At 41.9% G+C, this 26,810-nt stretch overlaps 1 protein-coding gene across 1 annotated transcript in view; it reads left to right on the forward strand.

The window, feature by feature from the left end:
* PIP4K2B (phosphatidylinositol-5-phosphate 4-kinase type 2 beta) overlaps positions 1–26,810 on the forward strand; it is a 571,177-nt gene that overhangs the window by 443,921 nt on the left and 100,446 nt on the right. Inside the window, exon 7 of the mRNA XM_044055292.1 lies at positions 18,997–19,110. Coding sequence (XP_043911227.1) covers positions 18,997–19,110 — 114 coding nt within the window. The remainder of the gene's footprint in view (positions 1–18,996; positions 19,111–26,810) is intronic.

Genomic DNA, 26,810 nt, shown 5'->3' on the forward strand with positions numbered 1-26,810 from the left:
AAAAAGCTAATAACTTTGCAGCTGCAAGAGCTTAACTTTTCCAATGCCCTTTCATCATTTTGTCTTTTTTTCAGGTTTATTTGTTTTAAAAAACTTGTCTATAGCTCAAGTCAAGGGAGACGATCTTAATTCTACGTATGATATGTTCAATGCACTTTCACACTCCACCCCACTCCATCCCAGTATTCCAAGATCGCAACATTATATTAATTTTAACTGTGTTCTGTCCAGTCTTTCTTATCTTTTTACAGTATTTTAAAGCTTGTATGTCTCACAACTAAGACAATTTTCTTGCTTGCTTTAATAGGTTTAACTTGTACAGCAGTCACTGATAAAATTCCCCCTCACATTTAAAATACCTCTGACTCTGGATTGTACAAAACTGCTGTACGGTATAAAATGCAATTTACATCAAGTTTACAAATATTAATAAAGACAAAAATTTTCATTCCTTTTGTATCCTTCTAAACAGTAATGACAAAGTGGGGTATATTATTTACAGTTTACCTACAAGTTTAACGTCAACACAATTGCAGATTTTTTTCAGTCACATTTTCTTCCAAAGCCATATTTCTCATTTATTCTGATGTCCATTGGAATTGCTTTATAGTCTCCCATTTATATGCTAATTTCAGGTTTGCTAGTTTTCTTCGTGATTGTCCATTCTCCCAACACCAGCCTTTGCTTCAAGTCCAAGGTACTTCAAATTCTCCTGGTCAACTCCTAGGCATTTTTTCTGAATTTCAAGTATTTTCCTTTGGAAGAATGTAAAATGTTTCACCAGCAAAGTCTCTTTATGGGCTTTGTTGCAAGTAGAAAGAGAAGCAATGTCCCCGTCTGCTTGCTGGCTCACACTTTGTTGGCTAGACATATTGGATGTGTCAAAGCCTGTTCTGCATGCAAAAATGTCTTTAGTCCTCCAGGAAAAAATATTCTGATGACAGGTTATTTGCAGCTTTTATCTCACACCTGCCTTTCAACATTCCCCGATTGCTGGAATAAACATCCTTCTCTTTTGCCTGGTGTGTTGAGACTAATTATTTTCCACAAGCAGTCTGTCTCTATTTTTAATGTTTTTTTTTTTCTTTCTGCCACAGTTTTGACAGGAGCAGTTCTTTGCTGCTGGTATGACTGCATCTTATATAAGTTGTGGCTGTTTTCTCATGGCCATGCTTGGAGCATGCACATGGCATGCCCTCTCTGTTAACAAGTCCTGCTGTGGCTGGAGTACCAGTCCACTTGCTTATTTGAACTTTCATAACATTAATAGTCCATTCCTTCCAGCTGCTTTGGTACAGCAAAAAAATTGTAGATTTTCTCTGCACACACTTGTCTTCTAACTCTACTATTTTTTAAAACAGCTCTTCTTGAGCACTCTCATGCTGAGCCTGCCTTTTCTGCGTTTCAGCCCATGATTTGTTTTTAGTTTTATCAGTTCATAGATTGTTAACACTTCTGTTTTTCCAGAGTTTAAGTTGCTATATTCCTTCAGTGTTTCATTTAGGTTAAATACCTCTGAGTACATTTGATTTATTTTTTCCTCTAAATTACTGAAAGCTGTCTCCTGAACCACATCTGAAATATGAACTGCTTGTTGATCAGCTGCAGGAGTTTTCACAGCCAGTTTTATCTTCCCCCTTTCTGGTTGTTTTTGTCTCAGGTTCTCAAAATGTCTTCTTTGCTGGCATCTAGACAATGTAATTACTAGATGGTGCCCAAATTTTACTCTAACAGTTTCACTGCCCCCCTCCTTTTTTTCCCACAGTTTCTGTTTTCACACTGGTAGTGCTCAGATCAATCTGTTGATCAGTGTGCATCTGTCACAGATGTCCCCTTGTATTCTAGCTTCCTGAAATCTTTATCCCCCTTTGCCATTACTGCATGCATGAGATAGTCTTTGGCAGCTATTTGCTAAGGCATCTGTAGACATCAGTTTAGAACAGTGCCCAGAAACACAGGTATGACACTTTGGGACCTGGTCTTGCAACGTGTAGCACACTAACATAACGTATAATGAACACCACTTTCTTTTTCTCTGAATCGGATTATGCTTCTCATTTAAAATTGTGCTTACTTTGAGGAGTCAGATCTCATCCTTATGACAGCAGTGTTAGTTGGTTTTTAAGTACTTTAACTTTGTGTCAGTGTGGAATGTTTTTCGTTTTCACTTCTGCTGCATACTGGTCCACAGTCATGTGCTGTGCAGGCGTGCACATTTATATCCTTTACTGTAGTGAGTTTGCTTTGTTTCACTCAGTTTGTTGGAGGAAGTTCCATTGACAAGCAGCCAACTACTGACAGGAAGGCCAGACCTCCTTAAAGCGCAGCGTTCAGTGAACCTCTTCAGAATCCCAAGTTCTGGAAGTGACACTACTCTGCCCCTTTGCTGTTACTACTTTCAGGATGAAAGTGTTGCATTATAACTTGTGCCCGCACCGTGGTAGTGCTTCAGAAGAACTCTGATATACACACAGTCAAATCCATTACATGGTAACTTTTACGCAAGGACATTTGAAGTGCATATGTAGTGTTCTCTATCAGTTATGGAATTTCTTGTGAAAGATTTCACCACTGTACAGTCATTGGGCATAATGTATAAACTATGACTCCAAAGTGTCCAGTCCAACAAGACGTTGCCCCACATGCGGACACTGAATTTTGCTCACCTAGCTTATCTTCAGTCCATGAAATAAAAAAGTGACTGATTTATCTATTTTCAGTGCTTCTGTAAAGTAAATATTGCACCAGAGTTTCTACAACCTCTTTACAGCCTGTAACATTGTGAAACCACCACCCACTTGTGCCCTCTTACATGCATGCCGTGTAAAGCAAAAGGGCAGTTACTTCCACACTTCTTGGGAGGGAGCCTTCCTTGCTTATAGTGCTGACCAGAAAGCCAAACCAGCCTCAAACGGATTAGCTAACAAGTTTTGCAGGTAAATGCTAAGGTAATGTATACGCTTATGGTATGGAACCACAGTAGATGGGTGGGAGGTTTTTTTTCCCCCCCATCTTTTTTCAGAAGCTGAATGATAACAGGCATGATGGAGTCCTTATATGGAGAACCTGACTTCAGGGACGGTCTGGGCAGTACCTGTGTCCTGTTATGATAGATGTAGGTACTTGGTGGGAAAAGGCAATGGGCCGTTTGCTATCGTTGTTTACAGGGTGAATAGCTTTCTTCATTTTAGAAGTGTGATGCAGTGGCAAGTTAGAGACCCTTCGGTTCACTAACATGGAAGACCTCCATTGTTACATTACTGGTGGTGGGATGAAAGGAAAGTCTTGTATCACAGAAACGGGATAATGATGGAAACAGGGCATCAGCAATGGGAGAGGAACAGTACATTATGTAACATTTCCTGATGGCAGTTGAGTTCATATTTGCTTTTTTGCTTTTCTCTGCAGGGACTTTAGCTTTGATTTTAGGCAGTAAGATTGTGGCAGACTTTTGTGATGTCTCTAATTGACTGGTTGGAGTACCTGTTCGCTGCCCAAATCAGTGTACATTGCTCTATAGCAATCTGCAAGGCAGACTTGTCAGCAGCATTTACTCATTAATTTCACTGTAGAAACCCAGCAATTCAGAAAGAGGATGGGCAGGTATTTTATTACTTAGTTTGTTGACTTTGGACCACTGTTGTATCATCTGCCTTCAGAAACACGTGCAGTCTGTAGTTACTGTTCGAAGGAAGGATGTCGGTGGGTAAATGTATATGAGCCCTCCTTGGTTTGATTTGACACCTGTTAATTAAAAGTCATTAATTAAAGGGTATACTGTTAATGAAGCAATTTGGATGTACCCTTCTATGTTCACCATTTCAAGTACTTGTGGTGATTTAGAAGAGGAGGTTGATTTCCTAAAACAGGGGTGATGGTTGTTATAAGTATCTATTCATTATGTCTGGCTGAGGACTGGCTGTTTTATTGTCCCCAAGGAACAAGTTGCAGGTAAACCCTCATGTTGCACTCTACCTGTAACATCCTGCTGCACTGCCCAGGAAGGTATTTAATGTGCTTGGATTGACAACTATATTACTTTTTCTGCTGGGAGAGTCTGGTTTTGTATGTAGAACAGTTTTCTCTGTTAGTATAAATATAACTATATTTTGCATTATTTACAGGGTCTCTTCTGTTTTTGTTTGTTTTTGTTTTTAAAGGAGCAGTTTGTAGACTAGATTCATGCAGCCCCAAAGGCGGTACTTAACAGAAGCCAGACGGGTCTATATTACAACGTTGCACTCACAGGAGTCCCGAACGTTGTAATATCGAACCCAAATGTTCAAAATATGAAAATAGCAAAGCCACAGCACACAGATTTTTTTTTCCCCCCAGGGAAAAAAAATGATGGGCCATTTTCACAGCTTTGCTATTTCCTCCACTGTGGTGCGATCTCGGAGTTGGTATATTTAAGTGGGGGGGGGGGGCACAGCCCCCCACATTAGTCTAAGTTTAAATTGTACGCGTTTTTTTTGTTTGTTTTTTTTGTACCGGAACAGCGATTTTTTTCCCTGGGAAAAAAAAATTGCTGTTATGTGTTTTTGTAATTCTTGGGTTTCGAACTTCATGGTTCGATATTGCATCGTTTGAACTCCTGTGAATTCCACAATGTAATGTAGACCTGAGCCAGACAGGTCTGCCTAACAGTTCTTTGAGATTGTTCCTTTGCACAGTTAAGCTACATGTTTTGAGTTATCTCTTTGTACTTTGTTCACCACAGTACTTTTTTTTAAGTAGAGGAGACCTATGAGTGTGTGTATTTTTCGTAACTTGATGCTTATTGAAAGATTATGTCAGCACTATATGTGCTCAGGTAGCATATAGGTTAGACTAGAGGAAGTGTTTGATTAGGGGGCTGTTGATTTCCACAAATAATTATAAGTTACCAAGCTTCCTAATTAACAGGCAGGGCATAATGATTTTTCTTATAGTGATGGCTAATGCAGGCAATTGTAGTAGGTAGTAACATATGTAGAGAAGTATAGGTTGGAAAGGTGAAGGACTACATTATTGATGGAGCAGACAAATTAAGGGTTGAGGTAGCAGTAACAAGTGAATAAAGGGTCCATAACACAGTAAGGTAAAAGCAGCTATTAGACAGTGTGGCCAGAAAGAGTGCAACAGTAGAAAAACCTGGATAAATTGACCATTAGCTAGTAGCAGGGAAGTGGGTAGAAGAGATCTTGTACTGGCAGAATTTTTCTGATAGCCGGGTAGAGTCAGCTAAACAGAAGTTGCTTTTTTAGGCCAGGATTAGTGTGTGTCTAAATGATTAACTTAAAAGTAAAATCAAGTGAAGGGTGTATGGCTCACATCTCAGTCTACTAGATATGAAGCATTTGCAACAGATGTAGCTTCAGTAATCAAAAGCCACATCAATGAATGCAATGTCATTGACTCGTGTCATTGACTCCATATAGATAAAAAGAACTGCAGCCATCAAAACACGCCGCAGATGCCCTAGATTTCAGTCTCCATACTTATCACCAAGTCTGTAACTGAATCCCAATTTCCCAAAATCTGGAAGGAAAGTTGCATATTACCTCTACATAAAGTTGGCAAATCTAACTGTCTTTGTAACTTCAGATCAATGGCTATATTATCTCCACTATCAAAGGTAGTGAAAAAATGTGTTCATTTACAATTACTACAGTACCTTTTAGACCGAAAGCTACTGTCTAGTTCCCAGCATGGTTTTCACCCTAACCACAGCACAGTTGCCTTAGTATCTTTCCTAAATGCCATCAGTCTGGACCGTAATACCAATCTTTTAGTTTCTGCCACCTTTCTTGATCATCTGACACAGTATCTCATTTTAAATTACTCCATAAGTCTCTCTACCTATGGAGCCAAGTAACAGATTGTGTGTCAAGTGGCAAACTGCATACTCTTTCCTGTTAACGTAGAGATCCCTCAAGGTTCTTTACTGGGCTCATTGCTGTTTAATTTTATATTAACAGTTGCTTCATGTACAGTTAGTCAGTGTTCTCCGTACCACTTCTGGTCATTCCCCACTTGTTCATTATGGAGACAACTGCACTCTTGTGTCCCAACCCATTAATGAACTGCAAGCCAAAACCCAGGAATTATAGTTCTCATTTAAACTCTGGATACAACAATACGACCTAATACTTCATGCGGTGGTGGTGCTGCGGTAGCGTTGTCGCCTCATAGCAAGACGTTGTCCCGTTCGATTCTCAGCTAGAGCGTCTTCTGTGTGGAGGCATACATGAATGGGGCATGCCTTCGTTGAAGGTTGTGCGTCAGGGCTGGTAACCCGGTACGTAAAAATCCACTACCAGTCATTAGCGGACCGGAGTTCCGCTGTGGCGACCCCTAACCAGGAAAAGCCGAAAGACACAAACTTCATGCTAAAATGTCAAAAGTCATGTTCTTTCTACCTAGATCACAATACTGATTTTTTTGGTATACATTACTCAAATACTGAGACAATTGAACAGCAAAACTTTGAGAAGAAAATCTGGAAGCACAAAACGTTGAAACAGCACATACAAAAAACATAATTTTTGGAGGGGGCACAATCCCTTTGCACCTCCACATCCCCTGCTAATTATGTACATCAACTCTGAGATCACACTACTGTAAGGAATGGAGCAATACCCAGATTCCCACTTCTCCGCGATTTCAAACAGTACAGTTCCCTTTTATATTTCTAAATTGAAATTGCTCCAGATCACATCAGATCATTTCCATCTCTCTTATTTGTAAAAACAGTGAACATATTTTACCTATAGCAGTGCTTCCCTTACATTTCTAGCTACGTGGAATTCAGTTATAGACTTATTGATGGGTATGGAGACTGGGACTGCTGGCTACTCTTATGCAGAGGTGTACACCAATGCTCTGCACAACCTCGTAAGCAGTTGTTTAGAATCAGCTGTACCTGATCGGATTAAAACCAGGTCTTGCTGAGAAAAACAAGCCACCCTGGTGGACCCCTAGTATAAGCAGATTATACAAAAACAAAAATAAACTAATGTCCAAGAACAAGAGGGAACTGGCTCAGCAGAGGAAGCAATCCCGCTCTATCATAAAAAAACAAATTAGAGATCTTGTCAAGTCCTCCAAAGCTAATTACAAAGCAAAAATGGCCTCCCTAGCTAAGGATAATCGCAAGGCATTCTTTAACTAACTGTGCACTGAACTAGTTGTGGATGGCAGCATCCGTACTTAGAGGTAATTGCCAGCAAGCTAGCTGACAGATTTGGAGCAAACTTCACCCCCGTCCCCTCCAGTCATCCCCCAAAGTATACCTGCCACCATTCCTCAGCCTATTATCTCAAGAGAGCAAGTCATCTGTGTGCTGTCCAAGGCCAAAGACATGGCATCAGTGTGACCAGACAACATCCCAATACATTTTAAATAATTTAAAACATGACCTGCCCAACCCACTTGGATCCCTGTTTAACCAAATCCTGTGAACTGGCTATATTCCCACAGAATGGAGAACTGCAACAATAATCCCCTTGCACAAAGGGGGACCATCAACCAACCCTGGGAATTGTAGGCCCATAAGCTTGATTAGCTTAATTTGCAAAGCTGTGGAAAGAATCACTATGGCCCTTATTAACAAGTACATAGGTAATATCCAAATTCTGGATCCAACTCTGTTCGGATTTGTTAAAGGTAGATCATTCTTGTTAAACATGGTTGACTTCTTCGAGATTTCACAGACCAGTCACCAGTGGCGTACCACAGGGTTCTGTGCTGGGCCCCTTACTCTTCAGAATTTATTTCTCAGAAGTCCAGGAGAACTTGTACAGCCTTCGGCTGACCAGGTTTTCTGATGATTGCAAACTGGGAGAAATCATTGAGATGTCAACGATGTTAATATACTGCAGACAGTGTTAATGCAGACAAATGATTGGTACTAAAGCCATGGATTAAAGCTAAATGCAAAGTAATGCATTATTATTCGCTTAGGGAAAGCTGATATCCCTGCTAATTACATCATAGACAGTGCACCCCTTTAAGTGCAGACCCTGTGGTACGTGATTTGGGTACTCAGGGTGATAACATCTTAAAGTTTGACCACCATGTATGCACAGTAATAAGGAAATCCTTCTATGTGGCACTTCTTATAAGTAAAGGCATCACATCTACATCTAAGGAAGCTATAATTCCATTATACTCTGCCCTCATCAGACCAATAATTGAGTACAGTCTTACTATTTGCATGCACCTCACCAGATACTTGCAACAATTGGGGAGACCACAGAGGTTTCTCACCAAGAAATTACAGGGTACACAAAACAAGCCTTATGGGGAAAGACTGAAAGCCCCTTCATCGTGTTCTGTCTCCTACAGGTTGCTAAGGGGTGACCTATACCTGGCTTACAGGGCAGTCTCTGACCCAGCCCTGAAGGAAATCCTGCACATTTGTAAATCAAACTGCATGAGAGTTACTCACTCCAGGGATCTTAAGCTAGCCCCTGACATGAACAGGTCATGCTCGAGAGATGGATTCATCTCCCACAGGCTGCCACTTCTCTGGAACAAGCTGCCAATTCACAAGAAACAAAGCCCCTTCCCTGACCCTTTCAAGATGCATCCTAGATCAAGTTGATGGGTGACCGCAAATTCACTCACCTCCTATGAACCTGTGAAGCTATAAATAACCCATCTATCTAAACAGCACAATCATTAAGCATACAGAAAATGTATTACTGCATCTTCGATGTTAAGGTCTTTGACATTCTCGTCTTGACATTCTGACATTTGATCTCCTAAGCAACTGAGTAAGTGAATGGGAACCTAATTTATTTATTTAACATTTGTTTACCAGGAAAGTCCAACTTGAAACAAAACCAATTTTCACGGAAGGCCCTGGGAGAAGTGCTCCAGATGAATGTCTTTGTAACGTGGGAGGAAACCGGAGCACCTGGAGGAAACCCACATAAATGCAGGGGGACATGTAGACTCCACACAGAAGGAACTCCATCCGAGAATCAAACCAGAGAATCTCTTGCTGTGAGGTGACAATGCAATTGCTGCACCACTGAGCTGTCCCTAATTTTTTCGTTACCTCTTCCAACAATATTATCCTGAATATTGTCCCAAATACCAGACTCCTTGGAGTTGCCCTCCATATATTCAGTGTCAAAAAGCTCTTCAAAGAAAATTAGGTGCCTTACACAGAATCAAAACCTCTATCTCCAAACAAGCCAGTAAGGCTATATCTAATGCGTGCCTCGTACTCAGACTACTCTGTGTCGCCTCAGTCTAGACTAACCTTCATACTACTCAACAAAGACTAGAGCAGTGCTACAGCAAAGTGGCAAATTTTGAGTGCAATCTCCATAGCAGAAGTCACCATTACATTGCTGTTCATAAAAACAGCTAGATGGTGTTTCCCAGCTGTCTTCAGTACACCTAACTGAAGGTAGCGCACACTGTTCTGCAGCAACCATCCAAATGTCCATATCAGATCTCATTGATGAATTAGTACTGTCTCACAAGAGAACTGTACTCCAAAGGCAAATACATTGCCTATTAGGGTAAGTCTTGGAATGCATGCGATGAAGCCTTGTACTCATTCATTTGGCCATACTCCGAAATGAGTTGCCATCTACCTTCAGACTACCTCAAACTCAAAACAGTTTCAAGAGTTATCTTTACACACCTCTTTAAAGTCTGCCCCCTGCTCTTCCTCCCTGGTTAATCAGTTTCCCACTCCCTACTATTTCCTTTTCTCAAACCACAGAGATGTTCTTCGTGTTTCACTGTTGCAGTCATCACATTTGGGGTTATCTGCTTGCAGTAGACCTCAGTCAGCCTGATTAACAAAGTATTGGGTCCTACGTCGGTTGCTGTCACTTCTTCCATGACATCAGGTCGTCAGGGGTATAAAACATGCAGCCGACGCCATTACATCAGTCTTTCTGGCCGTGTGGTGCCTGAAGCAGAAGCAGTTCGCAAGTGCAGGTCGGCAGACTCCTGAAATTTTCGTTTTAGAGTTTCAGAACCGAAGTCTTCAACTAAAGCTAAGTACCCCATTGGGGAAACTTTTTCTTGCTCCTTACCGATGTCAATAAAAGTTAATGATTGCATTTCTTGTGGAAAGCAAATATCTCACAAAGATTTTCATTCGTACTGTTCCTTGCCTAGGCCCTGACCACAATGTACCGTGCTGTCGATTTTGTGCTTTATTTAATCAACGCACTATCCGTCGTCAGTATATTTTCGCCTCTAAATATTTCGGTTCTCTGTTCAATTATCCAGAAATGTTGTTGGTAAGCCATTTGACTACCGGAATTAGAAAAAACGCAAGGATAAAGTCAGAGACAGCCCACCTAGGTCCAAAGCTGCTGCCGATGCTTCTCCTAAGCCAGTTGCCAGTTCGCTGGTACTCAGTGAGGTTATTTCGCAGCCCCTGATATCCACTACTTCTGATTCGCAGGCCTCTATTGAGACCCATTCGGAGTCCGGTATGCCGTTAGATGCTTCAACTGTGGAACCTGCGGATGTCTCTACCTTGGATGGGTCCGGAGCCGCTGTGCAGGCCCGGCTTCTAAGGGTGTATTCAGGCCTACGGACTTGCATATTAAACCGATGCCTCCTTCTTTCAGGCCTAAACCTCGAACCATGGCTAGAAGACTGACACTCAGGCCTCTATGCCTAAAAAACAAATGCTAAGAATGGCTGAAGATCTTATAACCTCCTGTACTAGACATTGTTGATGATGCCTTTTTGAAATCTTGTTTGGCCCCTGATTCTTTGCCTCCTGCTCCCAGAAAGCCTGACAGATATTACAGGGTTCCTGATTCTCACAAGTTCCTTTTTAAAAATCCTATTGCAGATCCAGAGACAATTTCACAGGGACCCAAGGGCATTAAGGCCTCTACTGCCAAAAACCCTACCCCTTCTGATAGAGACTCCAGGGAGCTGGATAGATGGGGTAAGAAGGTTTACACTTCTGCAAACTTGGCCATTAGGGCCTTATACTGTCAGTTTCATATGTTAATGTATCAGTAACATATTATTGGATTGCTTAAACAGAAAATTATGTTGATTCCTAACTGTGCTGAAAATAAGGAATTACAGGATTTAATGCATTCTGCTGAACAGGTTGGAAAACATACTTTGCAATGTGGGTTTGATTCTTTAGAGGCCTCTTGCAGGGCTGCTGTCACTGGGTCTGTACTCAGAAGGCATGCTTGGCTTAAGGAGCAATCTTTGCCTGATCATGTTAAAGCTAAACTGTTGGATGCTGCCTTAAATTAGGACCGCCTGTTTGGCAACAAATCTGAGGAAGTTCTTAAAAGGATGGAAGATGAAGCTAAATCTATGCAAACTGTTAAAGATTTCTTACAAGTTCAGCCTCCAAGATTTAGTAGGCATTGGCCCTCTAAGAATTGGTCCTTTCTGGCTCCTTCCAGGCCTTCTCAATCCAAACCCAGACACAACAGAAATCCCAAGTTTCAGTCCCAGGGTACGCACAAGACTAAGCAGTGGGGGGCTCCCCCCCCCCCCAATGTAAAACTGTCTCAATGACTTGATTTTAAAATTTCCAAGCACTTCTCAACTGAATGCTCCTTTAGGGGGGAATGATTGGTCTGCAGGCCAAAAACTGGGAACTATTACCCAGGACAAATGGGTTTTAAATATAGTGTCCCAAGGATACAGATTTCACTTCCACACATTAGCAATGCCAAAAGGTTGGCCAGATCTACCCTCAAATCAGTGGGCAGAGGCTCAAAAGCAAGTACTCTCTTTTAAACATAAAGGCTATTCAGACTGTACCAGAACAGGAAAAAGGACAAGGTTTCTACTCAAGACTTTTCCTGGTACCCAGAAAAGACAATTCTTGGCGTCCTATTCTGGACCTGTCTACTCTAAACACCTTTTTGGTGATTCCAAAATTCAAGATGCTGACTCTTCACCATTTGCTCCCTATGCTAGGAAAAGATGCCTGGATGGTAACACTCGATTTAAAGGAAGCATACCTGTGCATCCCAATCAGGGAATCTTGCAGAAGATACCTACACTTCAAAGCAGGCTACAATCACTACCAGTTCTCTGCACTGCCCTTTGGCTTATCTACTGCGCCCAGGGTATTCACAAAGTGCTTAGCCCCAGTCATCGCATTTTGCAGGCAAAGAAATATTCAAATATATATCCATACCTGGACGATTGTTTAATTCAGGCAGAAAGCCAGGACATACTTTTGAATCATCTGGCCTTTGTACAAAGAGTGGTAACTTGTCTGGGTACACCATAAACGAAAAGAAATCACACCTGGTACCCTGTCAACAAATCATATTCCTGGGAGCAAGCTTGAATACAACTTCCCAGATGGCTTTTCTCACGCCAGAGAAACAAATTCATTTGTCAGCCTACTTCAAACAAGTGGCCACAAAAACCCTACTATCTGCAAGGCAAATACTACAAACCTTGGGGTTCTTGGCCTCCTGCATTCTTCTGATTCCATATGCAAGACTGCATATGAGGAAACTATAATGGTATCTAAAACGTCTATGGTGTCAACATTCTCAGGATCTAGAAGCAATGATTCCTATCATACATTGCCTATGCCTAGAGTTTCTTTGGTGGGCAGAGGCCTGCCACCAGAACAAGGGACTACCATTCACACCACCCCGTGCTGCCCAAACCGTAACACTCATCAGATTATGCATGGGGGGGCTCACCTGGCAGGAAGTGCATTCAGGGCAAATGGAACCCAAGTCAATTGCACTTGCATATCAGTCAAAAAGAAATGTTAGCTGTACAGCATGCTCTGACACCCTTCAAGGACCACATTCTTCCAGGACAATTAATGGTAAAGACGGACAACACCACTGTTATGTGGTACATAAACAAGCAGGGGGGTACACATTCTTACCCCCTGTGCAGACTAGCCATGGCATTGTGGAACACAGCCCTGAGCTACCAAGTGCATCTACAAGCTCAATTCCTGCCAGGAAAACTGAATACACTGGCAGATGAACTAAGCAGAAACCTCATAGACACACACAAGTGGAAGCTGGAACCAAGGATTTTCAACATGTTGACAAGCAAATGAGGGAGCCTGGATATAGACCTGTTTGCCTCCCCGCAGAACTGTCAGCGGGACAAATTTTGCACAAGGACTTCCCACAAACAGGCTTGGAAAGTTGATGCTGTGTCCTGCAGCTGGAAAAAACGGTCAGTTTATGCATTTCCTCCTCTGCCTCTGCTCTCCAAAGTACTACTAAAGATCAAACAAGACAAACCAAGGACAATTTTGATAGCACCAGACTGGCCACACCAACACTGGTACCCCCTCTTGCGCCGTATGTCACTGTTGGCCCCATGGCACCTGCCTCAGACTCCTACCCTATTGTCTCAGCAGGAGAACCTGATTCTGCACCCTCAGCTTCATACACTGAACCTAGCAGCATGGCTAATTACCTAATCTCTCCTTTACCATCCCTCAGTAAACCAGTGATGGATATCATTTTAGAGGCAAGGAGGCCTAGTACTAGAAAATCTTACGCTAAAAAATGGAAATGATTCTGTGCCTGGAACCAATCTCAAGGGATGTGCACAGCAGTGCCCAATTTACCTCAGATTTTACAAAACTTAACTGAGATGCTTCACAAGGGCCTGTCTTTCTCCTCCAAAATTCACACCTCAGCTATTTCAGCTCATTATAACACAGAACTCCCCTCTTCTCTCATCCACTGCTTAAGCAGTTCCTCAGAGGGGCCAAAAATCTACGACCACCCAGGAGAGCCCTAACTCCAGCCTGGGATCTCAACTTTGTATTGGAAAATCTCACCCTTCCTCCTTTCGAGCCAGCTGCCACTGCGGATTTAAAATTCCTCTCTTGGAAAACCGCTTTCCTTTTAGCAATCACTTCAGCAAGAAGGGTATCTGAATTACAGGTCCTCATGGCAGTGGAGCCTTTCATCATCTTTCTTGCAAACAGGGTGTCCCCTCAGGACCAATCCCTCCTTCATGCCCAAGGTAGTATCCAGTGTGGCCCTTAATCAGTCCATTCATTTATCAACCTTCTTTCCTAACCCACAGAACAAAGGGGAGCGGATACTGCACTCCTTAGATGTGCACAGACAACTTAAATTCTACTTGGACAGGACTAAACCTCAAAGGAAATCTGACCAACTGCTGGTGGCATTTGCTGCAGGGGCAGAGGACAAACTTCCAAATGGATGGGCCATTGCATTCATTTCTGCTACAAGCACCATGGAAAACCTATCCCACAGGAGATCAGACCCCACTCAACCAGGGCTGCATGTACCTCTACAGCCTTTCTCAGAGGTGTCCCTACCAGGGACATCCTAGAAGCTGCTACCTGGAGTTCAGTACCTACTTTCACCAAGCATTACCATCTGTCAATTTTCCCTAAATCCAGAGCTGGCTTTGCCACTGCAGTCTTGCAGGGCCTTATAGCTGGTCCTAATGCTATCTAAATTCCTCCCCCCATCCTTAGCTTTAAGAATCTACCCAAATGTGATGACTGCAACAGTGAAACATGAAGAACATAGTACAGTTGTGTACACCTACCATAAATGTGGATGTTAGTGTATTCTCTGTTGCAGTCCTGGTTACCCTCCTCCAGCCCCCTTTCTTCTTTTGGCTATCGTCTACCCTACTTTACTATGCTCAAAAGCCTTTTGGTGTATATGCTTTTTGTTGGAGGTATAACCTTGTATATTTGTACCCAGAAAAGACAATTCTTGGCGTCCTATTCTGGACCTGTCTACTCTAAACACCTTTTTGGTGATTCCAAAATTCAAGATGCTGACTCTTCACCATTTGCTCCCTATGCTAGGAAAAGATGCCTGGATGGTAACACTGATTTAAAGGAAGCATACCTGTGCATCCCAATCAGGGAATCTTGCAGAAGATACCTACACTTCAAAGCAGGCTACAATCACTACCAGTTCTCTGCACTGCCCTTTGGCTTATCTACTGCGCCCAGGGTATTCACAAAGTGCTTAGCCCCAGTCATCGCATTTTGCAGGCAAAGAAATATTCAAATATATATCCATACCTGGGCGATTGTTTAATTCAGGCAGAAAGCCAGGACATACTTTTGAATCATCTGGCCTTTGTACAAAGAGTGGTAACTTGTCTGGGTACACCATAAACGAAAAGAAATCACACCTGGTACCCTGTCAACAAATCATATTCCTGGGAGCAAGCTTGAATACAACTTCCCAGATGGCTTTTCTCACGCCAGAGAAACAAATTCATTTGTCAGCCTACTTCAAACAAGTGGCCACAAAAACCCTACTATCTGCAAGGCAAATACTACAAACCTTGGGGTTCTTGGCCTCCTGCATTCTTCTGATTCCATATGCAAGACTGCATATGAGGAAACTATAATGGTATCTAAAACGTCTATGGTGTCAACATTCTCAGGATCTAGAAGCAATGATTCCTATCATACATTGCCTATGCCTAGAGTTTCTTTGGTGGGCAGAGGCCTGCCACCAGAACAAGGGACTACCATTCACACCACCCCGTGCTGCCCAAACCGTAACACTCATCAGATTATGCATGGGGGGGCTCACCTGGCAGGAAGTGCATTCAGGGCAAATGGAACCCAAGTCAATTGCACTTGCATATCAGTCAAAAAGAAATGTTAGCTGTACAGCATTCTCTGACACCCTTCAAGGACCACATTCTTCCAGGACAATTAATGGTAAAGACGGACAACACCACTGTTATGTGGTACATAAACAAGCAGGGGTACACATTCTTACCCCTGTGCAGACTAGCCATGGCATTGTGGAACACAGCCCTGAGCTACCAAGTGCATCTACAAGCTCAATTCCTGCCAGGAAAACTGAATACACTGGCAGATGAACTAAGCAGAAACCTCATAGACACACACAAGTGGAAGCTGGAACCAAGGATTTTCAACATGTTGACAAGCAAATGAGGGAGCCTGGATATAGACCTGTTTGCCTCCCCGCAGAACTGTCAGCGGGACAAATTTTGCACAAGGACTTCCCACAAACAGGCTTGGAAAGTTGATGCTGTGTCCTGCAGCTGGAAAAAACGGTCAGTTTATGCATTTCCTCCTCTGCCTCTGCTCTCCAAAGTACTACTAAAGATCAAACAAGACAAACCAAGGACAATTTTGATAGCACCAGACTGGCCACACCAACACTTGTACCCCCTCTTGCGCCGTATGTCACTGTTGGCCCCATGGCACCTGCCTCAGACTCCTACCCTATTGTCTCAGCAGGAGAACCTGATTCTGCACCCTCAGCTTCATACACTGAACCTAGCAGCATGGCTAATTACCTAATCTCTCCTTTACCATCCCTCAGTAAACCAGTGATGGATATCATTTTAGAGGCAAGGAGGCCTAGTACTAGAAAATCTTACGCTAAAAAATGGAAATGATTCTGTGCCTGGAACCAATCTCAAGGGATGTGCACAGCAGTGCCCAATTTACCTCAGATTTTACAAAACTTAACTGAGATGCTTCACAAGGGCCTGTCTTTCTCCTCCAAAATTCACACTTCAGCTATTTCAGCTCATTATAACACAGAACTCCCCTCTTCTCTCATCCACTGCTTAAGCAGTTCCTCAGAGGGGCCAAAAATCTACGACCACCCAGGAGAGCCCTAACTCCAGCCTGGGATCTCAACTTTGTATTGGAAAATCTCACCCTTCCTCCTTTCGAGCCAGCTGCCACTGCGGATTTAAAATTCCTCTCTTGGAAAACCGCTTTCCTTTTAGCAATCACTTCAGCAAGAAGGGTATCTGAATTACAGGTCCTCATGGCAGTGGAGCCTTTCATCATCTTTCTTGCAAACAGGGTGTCCCCTCAGGACCAATCCCTCCTTCATGCCCAAGGTAGTATCCAGTGTGGCCCTTAATCAGTCCATTCATTTATCAACCTTCTTTCCTAACCCACAGAACAAAGGGGAACGGATACTGCACTCCTTAGATGTGCACAGACAACTTAAATTCTACTTGGACAGGACTAAACCTCAAAGGAAATCTGACCAACTGCTGGTGGCATTTGCTGCAGGGGCAGAGGACAAACTTCCAAATGGATGGGCCATTGCATTCATTTCTGCTACAAGCACCATGGAAAACCTATCCCACAGGAGATCAGACCCCACTCAACCAGGGCTGCATGTACCTCTACAGCCTTTCTCAGAGGTGTCCCTACCAGGGACATCCTAGAAGCTGCTACCTGGAGTTCAGTACCTACTTTCACCAAGCATTACCATCTGTCAATTTTCCCTAAATCCAGAGCTGGCTTTGCCACTGCAGTCTTGCAGGGCCTTATAGCTGGTCCTAATGCTATCTAAATTCCTCCCCCCATCCTTAGCTTTAAGAATCTACCCAAATGTGATGACTGCAACAGTGAAACATGAAGAACATAGTACAGTTGTGTACACCTACCATAAATGTGGATGTTAGTGTATTCTCTGTTGCAGTCCTGGTTACCCTTCCTCCAGCCCCCTTTCTTCTTTTGGCTATACGTCTACCCTACTTTACTATGCTCAAAAGCCTTTTGGTGTATATGCTTTTTTGTTGGAGGTATAACCTTGTATATTTATAGATTTAACGACTTCCCATTAGCAGGGCACCTGACATCTGGGGCAAGAAAAACTGATGTAATGGCGTCAGCTGCATGTTTTATACCCCTGACATCATGGAAGAAGGGACAGCAACCGATGCAGGAGCCAAGACTTTGTTAATCAGGCTGACTGAGGGCTACTGCAGGCTGATAACCCAAATGTAATGACTGCAACAGTGAATACACTCGAACAGCTACATTTATGGTAAGTGTACACAACTGTACTTTTCTCCTCGTCAGTAACTAGGATTTTGCTCTTTTTGTAACCATTGATGTGAATCATTAACCTTTTCTGTAACCTTGATCATGTAGATTAATGATGGAATCCTCTCTCCCACTCTTACACACAATCCTCTAGATTTTTGCACATTTTAGTACGGATCTCTGTCTCAATCTTTCTCTTCATTGCTCTTTTTCCCACTATTCTAGAACTGGCGTACCCAAACTCCTCCTCTATAGCAAGCCTCTTTATTTCTTCCTTTTTTGACAACAGTTACTTGTCATATTCATTTAGACATCTAGTCAGTGTTGGAGCTGTAGTCAGTATAGTTTGAATATTGTTTGTACTCGAAAAGGGTCTACTGTAGTCTGTATATTTTTCCTCTTACTAAATATGTTTTTGGAGCTGTTCTCCCCAAGTCTCTGCTGAAAAGAGGTCTTGCTTGACCCAGTTGGACTTTCCCATTAACATGCAAATAAGTAAGAACCAGTATAAAAGTACAGTGTTATTAAAACATGCAGTTAGTGAAAATGCGCTAAACACAAGCAGATAAATAATTGTAATCATTACTGTGTACTGTGTGCCATTACTCTAAATTGTGCCCTTAAATTTAAGCCATATGCCACCTATAGCTTAAGTCGCAGAGTTGTGCTATTGCCACAGAAAGTCATTTAGCCAGTGGTCTTAATGAAATGTCTTTCAGTAACACTGCTCTCAAATGAGTTTTCCAGCTGCTGTCTACATTTTAATAAATTTAGGGAGTTTGTACATCACATGGTCAGACTACCACCCTAATTATTTGGTTTCAAAAACAGCGAGAGTTATTTGCCAGACTCTTGCATGTTTGCAGAATGCCAGAGGTGTAGCAGTGCTTTATGGGCAGGTCATTACCTGAAGTTGTAGGGGTTTGGTTCTCATGTACCCATTTAAGAGGTGTTTCTCAGTTTCATGTGTGCACCATAATTAGATTGTGACAACTAGAGCAGTGTTTTTTTTTTTTTAACGTGTTCAGTGCAATCCTCCACCCACTGACAGACATGGCAAAAGCACCCTTTCATGGTCTTTACCACACACTCAAGACTGCACTTAAAGTAAACTTTTGATTAGACATGAATAAGGAGCAAATAACTATTTTTCCCCTGTGAAAAGTGGAATTACCTTTTTGACCTTTTCCTGTGTTTTTTTTTTCCCCCCTCTTTGACAGGCCAAGGACTTGCCAACATTCAAAGACAATGATTTCTTGAATGAGGGACAGAGACTTCACATTGGAGATGAAAATAAAAAAATATTTGTAGAGAAACTCAAGCGGGATGTGGAGGTAACAAATTGTCTGTATTTGCATTAAGGATTTTTACTCCTGAAGTTGGCTGTTCCAGGTCTCAGAAGATGTTGAAAAGTCTGCAAGCTCCGGAAAGGGGGAATACATGTGACTATCTATACTAATGTCTGTAAATGTATGCATGTATGTAAAAGTAATGAATCATTTTATTTATTTTTATACAGCTGCTTTTCATTCTGTCATTATCCCTATAAATGGTACTGGCACTACTATTGTTTATTGTCATTAATGTTTTTATTTAAGTTTATCTGAAACTGGTCATGAAGCATTGCTGTTTTTGCTCTTGGTTCAGGAAAGGTACAGTCGTGTGGATAGGAACAGCATACTGTGAGTTGGGACCCCCAGTAAAAGTAACTCTGTACCTGGATTTGTGCAGTAGATGTCGTATTGAGGGCTGGGGCAGAGAGAAATGGCTAAGCATTCAGTTCGGGAGGCGCATGTGTTACAAAAAGTACCTTGGTTGAGCAGTCCCATCTGTACAGAGAGAAGATTTTTTTGTCCTTTTTGCGATGCCTTTGTTGTCCTTGATCTAGTTTGTAGGAAGTGTTAGTGCTGCTTCCGTTCAGTTCACTCCCCCTGTCAGCACTTCATTGTAACTGTATGAAATTCGTGTTGAGGTTTGACTGTGGTTATTTCAGTCCTCAGGAGTTCAAGTGCCAGAATGTCCCCGACAGGAGGTAATTTTGCTGTGATGGGTATTCCAAGGACTGCTTTTTGTAAAACAGCCCCCAGTGCCGTAATTCATTGATGGTCATTTGTTTGTGCAAATAAAATGGAAGGTGGATCCTTTTGCTGTTAGGTGGTACTTTACATAGCACAGTATCATGCAGTCAGTTATTTTCCTTTCAGAATGTTCTCATTTGTTTCTGGGTACCATCAGTTAGCCTCCTTTTTTGTTTGCCGAGGCAGAGCATGCAAACCTGGTATTGTCAGTTCATGTACAGCGACAAGTCCCGGTTACCATGGGACTGGTCAAGGTAGGAGGAGATCATGTTGTTCATAGAACAAATGTGTATTATTAGCACTGATGGTACCATGAGCAAGTGTGCCGCCCATGAATGACTAGGTTAGTTTGGGTTTTATTGTGGTAAGAACAGTGTTTTCTGGGCCAGTACACCTACATAATGAGGACAATTATGGGGAAGTCAGGCGGGCTTGGAACGGAGACTGTACCCACTGTGCTGCAGCAGAAGTTACATGTTCAGACCATGTACTGGCCACTTTACAGGAACTACATGATTTTTCCACATAGAGAAATCCATTTCTCTGGGGAAAAACTGTACGAGGGATCCTTCTTATTATGATTACAAGGCAGAATGTCAGCTGACGGCAGTCGGAGGTAACGGGAATGAGAGTAAGAATCCGCTAAGAGCATGTGACTCCTATCTCAGAGCTTTAAAAGGGAACAGTCAGATGCATTCATCACTGGAGAAAGCTGTTGTTACTTACAGGTGCAGACTGCATTAGTTGCCTGGGCCACCACATTTCTGGTAGTGACATGTGACAGTGTTTCAGTCTCACAGATGTCAGAAGGAGATCTTTAAATGTTTATCCTCCGATAACTCTCTGTTCCTTTCAGAACTGGTACATTCTTCTATGCTGCAAGAGCATTCAGAATTGCGTGCTCACCTCACCCCTATTAATGACGTATTTGTAGTGGGTAATAGCATGCAGACTGCAAGATTAGCCTTCACGGTCTCCCTTTGGAGACATACCTGGTGAGGTGGCCTTATTTATTCATCTTATTTTTAATCAGTATGAGCAGTAGGTTCTAATTTCAGCCCACTCATGCATACATTTGTTTACCCAGAATGTTAAAACAAAAAGGTAGAGTTCTTAACATGGGTAGAGGAGATGCAGTGAGTTTGCTAATTGTACTGCAATGAACCATAACACCAAACCAGCAGTCACATTATAAGAAGAACATGACAGCCGGCATTGGAAATGTACCACTTCTGAAGACCAAATCCTAGGTAAAGGTGTCCCCAGGGTGGCAGTGCCCCTCTGACAATGACAACTTATTGCCAAAGTACCTTCTACAAATTTATGGCACAAAGGGTGTTTTAAAAAGGTTTCAGCCTCCTTATTCATCATGGGAAAGTATAATTTCAGATAGATGGGTACTGTTGCTTCTGAAACATGAGATCACATGGATCGCTGGCTAAGCCCCTTCATAGACCAGCTCCCAGACCTTTTAGGAAAAATGCCAGTCTTCCCTTTCTTTGCTGTGCAGTCCTTTCACTGTAGACACGCTGTAAGAAAAGTCCTGGAGGAATTACTGTGTGCTCTTTGTTTAAGAAAAGTGTTGGGCTTACAGGTTATTCTCTGTGATTCTGAGTATAGACTGACTTCTGTACCAGTTTAGGATTTTGAGTATGTGAGTGCCTTTGTGTTGTAGACATTGATTATGTATCATTATAATTCAGTCATTTGTTCCTTCTGACATGTCATCAGCAGCTCATATCTTCACAGTGTGTGTGTGTGTGTGATTATAACAGTAAATATACTGCATCTCGAAGGAATCTGTGAGTACATTCATTTTGCTAAAATAACTAGATCAGAAAGGCATCATCCAGGCAGGACTTATAAACCACAAATGAAACCTTCCCCATCTCTGTGAATGTTAGGGTCTCAATGTCAGTATACTTGGATCTCAGTATTTGGACAACTGTCTTAAGTTGCAGCATTTTTGCCTTCAGAGAGGGCTATCTGCGGTACAATATTCCTGCTTTCTAGCAGGGTTCATTCCCTTATCCTTCACCTGTGGCTATGGGGAGACTTCAGGTAAGTGTCCATGTGTGCTTCCTTGGGGTCATCAAGTTGACCTGTTTCTTAATGCATGTTTTCTTAATTTGTTTTACTTGAGCATTACCTAGGTGGCCTTAAGATCTCATTAAGACTAAGTTTTGATCTGTTCCGGCCCCATGGTCATTCTGTTCTATTCAGTCAGGAAGGAGCTGGCACAATGGTTGGATGTGCATATTTTGCTGAGATTCTCCTGGAATTGTAAATTCTTTTGCTCCATTTGCAGACCAAAATCATGTCAAGTTCCATAAGAGGTGTAGCTTCATATTTAGTGTGTCAGAGGTTGAATGACTGGTAAGTGCGACTCTGCAGGCTTCAGAAATCATTCAGCCTGTCTTTGCAATTGTCAGAGCCTGCTGTTGGTTGCATGTTGTTACCCTGTAGTATGAATTTATGAGGTCTTTGTTCTAGGCTTTCAGAATAATCAACGGACATTGAACTAGTGGCATTTTAAAATCACACATTCAGTCTCATCAACAACAGATGCACCCAGTTTGGATAACCCCTCTGTATTCTGAGTATAATTGTTGTCAAGACTGACATAAATTTCTGATTTATCCTTTTTTTGTTAATTTCTCGTAAACATATAAATAAGCTCCAAGATGTTGGCTTGAGCAGAAACTGCTGCCACAAAGTGCCCTTGCAGAAAAAGCCTCAACAATGGATCTTTTTCAATCCCCTTGAACAAGCGCCTTCTTAGTGCCTTTCCTCTTAGTCTTGCTGTACAAACTACTGAGAAAAGCTATTCAGGATAGGATCAGCCTAGTCCTAATGGTACCTTTCTGCTAAAACAGCATTGATTCTCCTTGCAAGCAGAGCTCAGCTGGGGTGGTCTTCTCATCTTCCTCCTCTTGAGTGACATTCTTTCTCAGTGGGAGGGGGGATTGTGATGCACCAAGAGTTAAAGCCACTAAACCTTGTAGCTTAGAAGAAAAGAACCCTAAGCACACAGTGGTGCTCCTGGGGTCTGTGTTCAGTCACCGAATGGAAAAAGCATCAAAATGGCATGTTTCATCGCACATGCTGTTCATCGAGCTGTTTGAGTAAAATCGCATTATGATAGGCATCAGGAAATTTGCCCTTTCCCCAGCGTAGTGTGATCCCTGGGTTGGTATGTGTGTGTGTGTGTGTGTGTGTGTGTGTGTGTGTGTGTGTGTGTGTATATATATATATATATATATATATATATATATGTATGTATATATATATGTATATATATGTATGTATATATATATGTATATATATGTATGTATATATATATATATATATGTATGTATATATATATATGTATATATATGTATACATATGTATATATATATATATATATATATATATATATATATATATATATATATATATATATGCATATTATAGGGGTGCAGCCCCCACATGAGTTACGCTGAATGGCATTTTTCCGTTCAATGACTGAACACAGACCCAGGTTCCTGCCACCTGAGGTTTTGATAATTAAGGAAATGAGAAAGTGTAGCATTAAGAAAATCCTACATGATAAAGTGGACCTGATCTTCATTTGGTGTCATCAAAATGGCATTTAACCCGAGGCAGCTACTGTTTGGCAGACCCTCCTGTATCTGTCAACCTTGTTTGACATGGGCCTTTCCTATGCATTCAAGGTGCTCTTTTCAGCCATTTCAGCTTGCCTGCCTTTAGAAACTCCTAACAACTAACTCCTTTGTAAAGCAGTACTGCATTGGCGTCTCCAAAGAAACTGCAGCCTCCTCCCTAAAACTCAAACATGATCTTTAGAAGATATGACCCTAAATCCCTTTGAATTTGTAGGAGCAGTCCTTGTGAAATTCCAGTCTTGGAAAGGAAAACTTTGTTGTTTTAGGTTGATTCCTCAGAATTGCAGACTTTAATGTGCTCATCTTACATAGCTTTCCATAAAGACAGCATGGCCCTTTGGTCCCTTCCATCGTTCATGTCTAAAGTGATCCTGGAAGTGGCACTGAAGTCATTTTCCAGTGTTTCTTATTAAATTTGCATAAACAATGGAGAAAAATGCTGGTACCTTTTGGATGTGTACAGACAAGTAAGATTTTATCTGAACAGGACTAAATATTTCTAGCAGCAGACCAGCTCTTTACATCTTTCATGCCAGGTGTAATCAGGGAAGATTAGTGTTCAGGCATGTCCTGTCCAAGTAGGCAGCCGTCTCTGTCTGTCATGACCAGCATGGAAAGGCAGCTGCAACTACAAGTGCCCTTTTCAGAACTGTCTCAGCCTATTTAGTATCTGTGAGTCAGCTACAAAGATAGCTAGTCACACTTTTTGTAGACATTGTAAGCTAGGCATCCTTTTTAGGAACAGCAGGCTTTGCCACTCCAATCCTGTAGAGATGTCTGCTGTCTCTCCCTAGAACTTTGATCAACAGTTTTACTGCTTTAGTACTTTTCCCATTAACGTTAGGACCAATATGATCTGTGCAATTGTGTGAACATCCTCACTGTAAGTGCACATGTTTGAGTAAGATCATAGTTACAGTATAGGTCCCCCCCTTCCCTTCTGTTCTTGTTTCACTTCAGAGGGATTTCATCCCCTTTCTGGGAGGTGTCCTCTGTTCATAGGCTCTTGCATTAGAGTGCAACAAACCTTCTAGCTAACTTTGTAGGCTTGATGAGCACATACCTGTTGCTAAGTCATTTTGACCCCCCCCCCCCATACCTCTCAACCTCTTAGCACAAGAAATCTGGACAAACATAAATAATGGGGGGACAAAGGCCCAAAAATAGGGCCAATTTTTAAATATTGCTCTTACAAACTTAGTTGATAGAATAACAGGTTTTGCATTAGCATGAATGTTCTGAAAGCTATGAAGTCTGAATCTCAAAAGTCTGTCATTTTCTGAGTTTTGTCCTCAAAGATTTGGCAATCATTTGACAAAAGAAAATCACGTTTTTATGAGTAACAAGCCAAAAATATGAGGCAAAAATCTGTACAGTTGAGAGGCATGACCCCCCCCCCTCCAGAATGAGCTTACCCAAGTAAACTCTGCCACCTGAGGGGAGGGTAGTGCAATGCAAGAATGGCTGTGAGACTTAGTGGCCAAGAACATAAACAAAGGCAGGAGTAAGTCCACCACAATTTATTGAGTCAAACATAAGCGCTTTCGTCAAGTGCATTACAAGACTTCTTCAGATAAAAAATAAACCCAAATGAGCCAAGTTTAAAAAAGCATTCCATATCATATAGTCAACCCCCACATATAATTGGGTCTATATTAGAACATCGAAGTTTCAAAACTTCGAATGTTCTAATATCGACCCCTATTCAGCGAAAGCTGAAAACATCCAACATACAGAACAGCAAATTTTTTCCTAGGGAAAAAAAATCACTGTTCTAAAACACATACACACAACACAAGCACACCAAACAAACAGCAATCCACACAGATACACCTAACCCTACACTAAACAGTACACACACCACTAACTATCCACTTATCTTAACCCAAACCCTAACCCTAAGATCCATCACTATCGCACAGTCACCTCATCCGCGCCCTAACCCTAACTCACCTACCCCACCCTAACCCTCGCGTCCACACAATCGCACACTTACCTGACCCGCATCCTAACCCACCCTAACTTTCACGTCCACACAATCGCACACATACCTAACCTGTGCCCTAACCCTCATGTCCACACAATCGCACACATACCTATATCCCGCACCCTAACCCTAACTAACCTAACCCGCACTCAATCGCACACTTACCTGAACCCGACCCGTAACTTTCCACCACAGTGCTGAAAATACTGAAGCAACAGAAATGGACAACCAAATTCTTTTCCTAGGAAAAAAATTGGTTTTCTGTTGCTTCGATATTTTCAGCTTTCGCTGAATAGGGGTCGATATTAGAACATTCGAAGTTTTCAAACTTCGATGTTCTAATATAGACCCATATAATTAACTAATTAAAATCAACAATCATGAGAAAAACATTATTAGCCCTTGCCCACCATAAATACATAAATACAGGCATGTTAAAAACTTGAAGGTATAAAACCTCGAAAACATAAAAACTATAAGCCTTTACCAACACGTTTATCTAAGTTGTGCTTTCATTTTTGGTTCACAACCAATGGATGCTAGTTAATTTAAACCAGGGAATCCTACAGCATTCAAATGTAGTATCCAAAACAGTTCCCAGTTTTTTAAAGTCAACTGCCAAGGTCCACCCCTTACATTCCTTTTCACCTGTTCAATCACAAGAAATTTAAAATAGTGTTCAGGAAATTCTGAGAAGTGCCTATAAAGTGCATTAGTAGTACCCCCACCCCTGTATATCATAGTTATTTTCATAGATACATTGCTTGAGCATCCACTCAGTCTTGCCTATATAAAAGGTGGGACATACCTGACATAATGCCCCATAAACTACCCCAGAACTATTACAATTATAATGTCCTTTTATCCTAAGGCTGAAGCCATTAATTTCAGACAATTCCCCCACATAAATAAATGTACAAAAATGACACCTACCACATTGGTACATTACGTCTACGTTGGGTGTCACCAGATCCCATTATTGGTTTTTCCACCAAATTTTTGATGTTAAAGCCCCCTTCTTCATACAGTAGTGGGCTTCTTGCTGACTTTAGATCTGATTCACCATCCCCGGTCAAACCACCCCATTTTTTTTTGCAGAATCTCTTGAATTTGCTGACAGTCCACAGAGTGTCCTTTATTACTAGACTATCTAAAACTAACATCAGGGGTTACCTCAGTCCCATTTCGGGTTCGTAGCAGAACTATAATTGGAGTTGGCCAGATTTCCAACCAAAATAGGGGAATAAAAATACCCCGCTGTCTCTTAACTACTTCTCTTTTAGTTTCCTGTACAAACGCCA

This window comes from Protopterus annectens, chromosome 13.part0 (genome assembly GCF_019279795.1).
Source record: "Protopterus annectens isolate FY-2018-M chromosome 13.part0, PAN1.0, whole genome shotgun sequence".
In the NCBI taxonomy this organism is placed as follows: Eukaryota; Metazoa; Chordata; order Ceratodontiformes; family Protopteridae; genus Protopterus; species Protopterus annectens.